Source organism: Conger conger, chromosome 4 (genome assembly GCF_963514075.1).
Source record: "Conger conger chromosome 4, fConCon1.1, whole genome shotgun sequence".
Classification (NCBI taxonomy): domain Eukaryota; kingdom Metazoa; phylum Chordata; class Actinopteri; order Anguilliformes; family Congridae; genus Conger; species Conger conger.
The window spans coordinates 10,646,183-10,653,528 of NC_083763.1; the positions used below are offsets into that span (position 1 = coordinate 10,646,183).

The 7,346-nt window shown below is 42.9% G+C and overlaps 1 protein-coding gene across 1 annotated transcript in view; it reads left to right on the forward strand.

Moving 5' to 3' along the window:
* Window positions 1-450: 450 nt before the first annotated feature.
* hsd11b1la (hydroxysteroid (11-beta) dehydrogenase 1-like a) overlaps window positions 451-7,346 on the forward strand; it is a 7,106-nt gene continuing 210 nt past the window's right edge. The window contains exons 1-7 of the mRNA XM_061237837.1: window positions 451-541; window positions 3,730-3,860; window positions 4,346-4,457; window positions 4,831-4,922; window positions 5,474-5,567; window positions 5,649-5,814; window positions 7,065-7,346. The exon at window positions 7,065-7,346 is cut by the window's right edge and continues 210 nt beyond it. Of these exons, the coding sequence (XP_061093821.1) occupies window positions 451-541; window positions 3,730-3,860; window positions 4,346-4,457; window positions 4,831-4,922; window positions 5,474-5,567; window positions 5,649-5,814; window positions 7,065-7,248 (870 nt within the window). The 3' untranslated portion in view covers window positions 7,249-7,346. The remainder of the gene's footprint in view (window positions 542-3,729; window positions 3,861-4,345; window positions 4,458-4,830; window positions 4,923-5,473; window positions 5,568-5,648; window positions 5,815-7,064) is intronic.

Below are 7,346 nucleotides of genomic sequence, written 5' to 3' on the forward strand. Positions count from 1 at the left end.
ATCTCGGGTTTGAGTTTAAACCTCCACCAGTCAAAATTCAATATTGCCCATACCTTAGCAACAATCACCAGTTCAAAATAAATAAACAAATATAACTACAATTTCACCACTCTACAGCAAATCAAACCTTAAAAAAAGGCAGATTAATCCATTTTTGCATTCCTATTTTTCCAGTGAATGGTCCATTTGCTCCCATTATGTCAATTTGAGGGATACAACAAACTTTTGTTTGATACAAGAACGGCCTCTGGCGACACAGAATTCTTATTCTATTTTTGGGTATGAGAATACTTTGCTATTCATTCACGTATAATTACTGTATATATAACAGGAGGAGTGGCCAGATGGGCGCAGACACTAACCCAGGCTGTGGACATTCATCTGTTTGGCCCAGATAGTGGCTAGGCTACTGCCAAATTCTGAACATCGAATGGTTTATTTTCCAGAGAAATGACAATGAAGTTTCTTTCTAAAGTCGTAATGATCACTGTTTTTGGGGCTGTTCTGCTGTCAATCATTTTGAGGGAGACCTTCGATGCAGGTGAGTGATCACGTTGTACGCCCAAAACGTGTATTGTCACAAAAATGCTTCACTGTTGCTGTTGTTGTTGTTGTTGTTGTTGTTGTTGTTTTGTCACTCTGAAGTAGGCTATTCTTACCACTATGGACAAAACAGAGGTGAAAAATCCAGGTTCAAAAAGTACAAGTATTACCCAGTATTATGTTCTAATCACCTGGATTTGCTAATTAGAACCGTTCTTCGGCCACGGGGTAGAACCAGTTAGTGAAATCAGATGGGTAGAGTTCATGTCATTGGTAGAAGGAACACATGGTCGGATTTTTATTTTATATCCCCTGGACTTACCACATGTGGCACAAAAAGAAAAATGTAATCTATTTAAATAGTAATTACACTCTCTATCATATTTTTTAAGCTATACGCGTGTTTGTATGCTTTATAGTGAAACATTTTAATTCCTATTCTAAATCTAGGGTGAACAGAGGAATTTGGACTAGAAATAGTAAGATAAGTAATTTAATCCACACGAAAGTGAAAACATGTTGGAACTCTCAGAGTGCTGCGTCTGCTTGTTGTCCAGTTTTAAAATTCAGTGTCAGTGTCCTGTTTTCATTTGGAAAATTTAATTTAAATTTAATTGATCTCACATTGACAGCATGGATGGTGCAGTGGGTTGTATAATGTAGACATGGTTTATGCTCATATTCATCTCTCTCTTTAAAAAAAAAAAGACAATTAATATGGCAATCCCTGTGGCCAATTCGAGAAGGGTGTATTTCAGGGAAAATCCAATATGGCCCTCAAATCAAAATCCAGCCCTGGTTTTCTTTTCTCCCAGGTAATTAACTGAACAATTAGTGGCCAGACTTTATACCAGACTCTCAGGTGGAAAACCAGTAGTTCTCAGCCCAGAGGACCATGATTTTATGATCACTGGTGTACTGTGTAGCATCCGTGGTTTCTCTGCAACATGTCAGATGAATTTGCTTATTGTACAGCTTTGGCAGGCAGACCTGGGGTGGCCGTTTGACCAGCAGGGGTCGCTAGAGAGCAATGAAAAAGGGAAACCTAAAACTGCCTCAACACTGAAACACTACCATAAACCGGAAGTCATTCATACATGGCTGAAACCTACTGTCCCAGCGTGACTCAATCAGCCACAATTGAAATAATCGTGACAATTGGCACCGGTCCGAATGGGCCACCTAAATCTAACCCATGTTTTCCATGTCTGATCAATATAGCGCTCAGATTTTTTTTTAACCCTTGTGTTGTCTTAAGGGTCAAAATTGACCCGCCACTATGTTTAACAGCAGAGAAAACCTCCTAAATGATCTTTTTTCAACTTGAAATTCGAGGACAAAGTTTGTGATGAGTGACGGGTTGTTTCTTCATGCAAAACAGATTTGGGGTTTAAAATTCAATTAAGCTGCTTTATTTTAGGGGTTTAGTGAAGGCATTTTTTTACTACACATGGGTTAATGCAATGATGTATCAGACCAAAGAGCTACATCCCAAACATTTTGTGTAGTTGAGGCATTCTATGTTATGGGTAAACAGAATAGGATTTCAAAGACAAATTTGATTTTATGCTTGTTAAGCATTATTTATGGTTGGGATTAGCCTTAATGCACCAAAACAAAGGCACAGAAACCCAACCATGCTTGACATTAGGGACGGTGTTTGGTTCTCGTCAAAAACAGTGCTCTGCTTTTAGGCCGAAGAGCTCAACTTTAACCTCATTAGAAAACATCTCCCAGAAAGTCTCACGGTCTGTCACTGCTCTCCCAAAGCTGTGTAGTGTTGAAGAGACTGGGGGGGTTTCTCCCATTGAAACCAGTGAACTTTGAAACTGTCGATGTTGTAGCTGGCCTCTTGGCTGACATTATTCCTTCCTTCTTTTCCAGTTCTTCAGTTTGGTTAAATACAAAAAAAGGAAGTACAAAATATTCCAAGTTTTTTCTTTATTTTGTGGATGTGTATAGTTTTCTCTGATTATGAAAATGCGTTCAGAGAGTACAAAAGTTAATGTTTGTAAGGAGCGAGAGACTGTGTGGTCAAATCCTGAAAAGTGCCAAATTCTTGTTTTATATGCAGTACACACCCACACACACGTACACAAGCGCAGACTCTCACGCAAGGTTAAGCAGTGCTTTAATGGCCTTTGGGTTAGAGCACTTTACATATGTAAGTGATTTAAGTGGTCTTAAATACAATAGAAGGATAATGTGTTTTACATGCTCATGGGTTAATTGATTTGGGCTTTATACTGGCTGATGTAAGCAGTTCGGCGAGAGGCAGCTTGAAGTTGTCTTTCCGCCTAGACATCATTTATTCAGCGTGCATTCTCATCATTATTCTAATGAAGCGGCTCTTTGCATTCAAGAGAAACTGAGATAAATGGAAGCTTTAGCACGTTCCCCGCGATAAATTCTAAAGCCCCTGATATTCGCATCAGACCGAATAAAAGCACATTCGGATCAAAGGCAGCTCTTTGAAAACATATCAAGTACACATGCGTTATTGACTGGAAGAGACCTTGAGTTTTCATGTGCAACGGTTACAAAGTCAGAACTCAGAAAGACCATCAGCCACCTGGGTCTTTATTCAATCACTCTTCAGACCCTTATCTGAAATTTAAGAAAGACCCTTTTCACTCCTCTAATCTTATATCAGATGCTCTGAACAGTGTAGGGTCTTTTCCTGTCATCCTCTCATGTTCTACTTTGTTTGAATTGCTTTTTGGATTGTTGCAGAAAACCATTTTCCTTTGAATGAAAAGTACCTTTTTAGCAGTTGTATTTAAATAACCAATGAAAGCAAATGCTATGATATTAATCTTATTTTATTCAGTGCAGATTTTTCATTTGTTGAGCTATTACCAGCATCACAGTTCGGGGTCAGGAGGAGCAAACAATGTAAATGGTAAAAAAGCGCTGTACAATTGATGCTTCCCATTCACCCATTGATACACACATACATCAACGGCGATTGGCTGCCATGCAAGGCACCAACCAGCATGTCAGGAGCATTTGTGGGTTAGGTGTCTTGCTCAGGGACACTTCGACACACCCAGGGCGGGATCGAACCGGCAACCCTCCGACCGCCAGACGACCGCTCTCACTGCCTGGGCTAATTTCGCCCCCAATAAGCTACAATTCACAAAGAGTGAGTGTGATGTTGCGTAATGAATCAGTGACCATCCTCAGGCTCCTTGCGGGGGACCAGGGTGCTGGTGACGGGTGCCAGTGCGGGAATCGGGGAGCAGATGGCGTACCATTTTGCCCGCTATGGCGCCCAAATCGTCATCACGGCGCGGAGAGAGAGCGCCCTGCGACAGGTCAGTGTCTCCGTGTGATTTTTTTTATATTTCGGGGGTCCTGGTGTGTGAGGGAGAATTCAAGACGCCCAAGTGTTGATGTGTGAAGGAAAAAAAGAAAAAAAAAAGAAATAGTTTAAAAATGTAGCGTTTCAACATACTGTAACTGCTATATACTGCTAATGCTACATTAATACAGTATTACTATTATTGTGCGTATTATTCCTGTTTTGGGGTTTTCTTATAGCCCCTCTTTGTCTAATTAGAGAGCTGAAGTTGACACGTGGCAATTCATTATGTATGTTCAGTGGGTGTGTCCCGTGTGAAGTCTCTCAAAACATTTCTCAGAGCAAAACATGACTAGCCGCATGTTCTTTACACTTATTTAGGGAAGAATATACAGCCAGCCGTGGCTTGTGATTTGTGGAAGGTCCCCTAGTTTATGGTGCCGTTAAATCATTGTGTGCCATTCCCAGGGCTCGTAGACAGTAATTTACATTCGGTAGGTGGCAGAGACGTGCGCGGGTTTGGGAGCACCGAGAGCCTTCTACGTACCGGGGGACATGGCAAACCACTCTGATCCAGCCCGAGTGGCCCGGTTTGCTGTGGACAAACTGGGTAAGTGGCAGCCAACAGCACCGGGAGAAGCACAGAAATGCGAGCACAGCCGTGTTTGGTGAACGGGCCCGGATGGGTGAGCCCAGTCATTTGGGGGAACAGAGAGCATGTTATCTGGCATAATACTGTGTGTGGGCACACTGTAATTGTGCAGCTCTGCAAAAAATTTTTTGCCCTGGAGTGCCTCCACTTTCTTACCTTGCACTGATTTTTAGGATCCGCACCCCGTTCATTTTGTCCGGTGGTCTGTGTGAAAGTGACTCGTTTGTTTGTTGATTCGCAGAGGGTCATCTCCCCTTGTTACATGCACTGTATGGAAAGCAGGAAGCCTAACAGACTCACAGACTCTTTGGCTTGCATTGGGGGCCTGCAGGGGGACTGGACTACCTTGTGCTGAATCACGTGGGATCTAGCGCCTATGCAATGTGGGATGGAGGTGTGGAGCATACCCGATGGCTGCTTCAGGTACCTACCAGCAGGCCTGATGTATTTTCCAAGAACCAAATAATTGCTATTTGTCCCTGCAGGTGTTAATCCTGTGTATACTGTTATTCTTTCTTTTTAATATGTTAGTGTTTAGATGCTTCATACAGGTAGTCACTGCACTGCTTTATTTAACCCTTTGAAGAGTAGGTTTTTTTGGAATTTTTTTACATTCATTTTCTAGTCTGTGTTCTAGAACTCCATTGCTTTCAGTTACCGGTAGTGATTGTGACATCAGCATTAGAATGTTCGGTGAAGACCAATCTGATCACATTTGTGATGTCATACTTTAAAGCACAAGTCACCAATTCTTTTTCTGCAGAGCTACCATCCCGTAGGTTTTCCCTAAATTTGGCACAACCGAGTGTACTAATCAGCAGCTTGACGAGATCTCTAGCTGTTGAATGCGGTGTATTTTTTTGGGATTGGAGTGAAAACCTACCGGGTGGTTAGATCTCCAGGGACAGGGTTGGTGACAGCTGCCTTAAATGGTTATGGGTTGGTTGTCGCAGTCCTGTTCTTCTCGGCTGTAGGTGAATTTTCTCAGCTATATGCAGATGACAACAGCAGCTTTGCCCGCCCTGAAGCAGAGTGGAGGAGCTGTTGTCGTCGTGTCCTCAATGTTGGGTGAGTACCAGGTCCCTTCTCCCTGAGCGGTTAGCTTGAACTCAGGTCATTTCATGACCAGGGACTGACTCGCCTCTCCAGGAAAAATGTGCACACCGTTTGTGGCACCCTACTCTGCCACCAAGTTTGCGGTGAACGGGTTCTTCGGGACACTGCGTCACGAGCTGGCCATGCAGAGGACCAACGTGTCCCTGACCATCTGCACCCTCGGGCTGATCGACACTGAGTCTGCCATGGAGAAAGTCAGGTGAGCCCTGTTACAGCTTTCACTGTCTTCACGGGCTAGTTTCACAGATGCGGATGACGCTTAGACCCGAAGTAAATAGAGTTTTGTATGGAGAATCTCCATTCAAAATGTCATTTAGTCTAGGACTGTAGGTCCTTGTCCTTGGGTGACAGGGTTGGGTCACTTGCCGGTTTCAAACCACATCCTTTGCTGGCTGCAATACAAAACAAGGCACAATCCGCCTGCTAAACTACAGACCAACGTCCTCCTCACCAGTGGAACTAATCACTCTTTTTGCTTCCCCGGGGGTTGCATTCTGTAGCGGACACACACTAAAGGCTCATTCCAATCGCATATTCTTATCTAGTTTTTTTTGCTCTTTTATCTACTTCTAGCTCCTCCCATTGGGAGAGGCTAGGACAAAATGGCATGAAAAAGAAATGAAGATGGGGGAAATCATGAAAACGTGAATTAGGCGAATGGAGGATGTCCTTGCTCCTTCAAACGTCATTTTGAAGCCAAGTCATTTGCAGACGTGGCAGATGGGGAGAAGTGGATCCACAGGTCAATCACTTATACGTCAGGCTTCTCGAAAAAATACTTCCACAAAGGATGCACTCATGTTTTCTCACTCAAAGGAAAGATTGAGAGTTTATAACTTCTACTAGCTCTGAGAAGGATAATTTAAAGGGTTGGAATGTCCTTAAAGATGGTGGACCTCGATCGATTTCCAGGTCCGGAACAAGGAAAGGAAAAAAGTGGAGAAAAATAAGCGATTGAAATGAGCTCCCATGTACGAACGCTGCTACACTTGTGTGATCATTTTGTGCTATACTTGCGTGATGGTTTTGTGCTATACTTGCTTGATGGTTTTGTGCTATACTTGCGTGATGGTTTTGTGCTATACTTGCTTGATGGTTTTGTGCTATACTTGCGTGATGGTTTTGTGCTATACTTGCGTGATGGTTTTGTGCTATACTTGCATGATGGTTTTGTGCTATACTTGCGTGATGGTTTTGTGCTATACTTGCTTGGTGGGTTTGTGCTATACTTGCTTGATGGGTTTGTGCTATACTTGCTTGATGGTGTTGTGCTATACTTGCTTGATGGTTTTGTGCTATACTTGCTTGATGGTGTTGTGTTATACTTGCTTGATGGTGTTGTGCTATACTTGCTTAATGGTTTTGTGCTATACTTGCGTGATGGTGTTGTGCTATACTTGCTTGATGGTTTTGTGCTATACTTGCATGATAGTGTTGTGCTCACTGCAGGGGTCACATCAGCATGACCGCCTATCCCGCCACAGAAGCTGCTCTGCAGATCATAAAAGCTGGGGCGACCCGTCAGAGAGACATGTTCTACCCCTGGTACACCTTCTACGCCACCCTGTTCAGGGACTGGTTCCCCTATTATAGCGACACGGTGATCAGGAACTCATTCGTTTATGAACCTTGATCGAATTCCCTCTTGTCTAAATGTAATGTAAATGCATGCCTTCATTAAAAAATTTAAATGTAACTGTTAGGTTAAGGTTGACCAAGCACACACGGCTC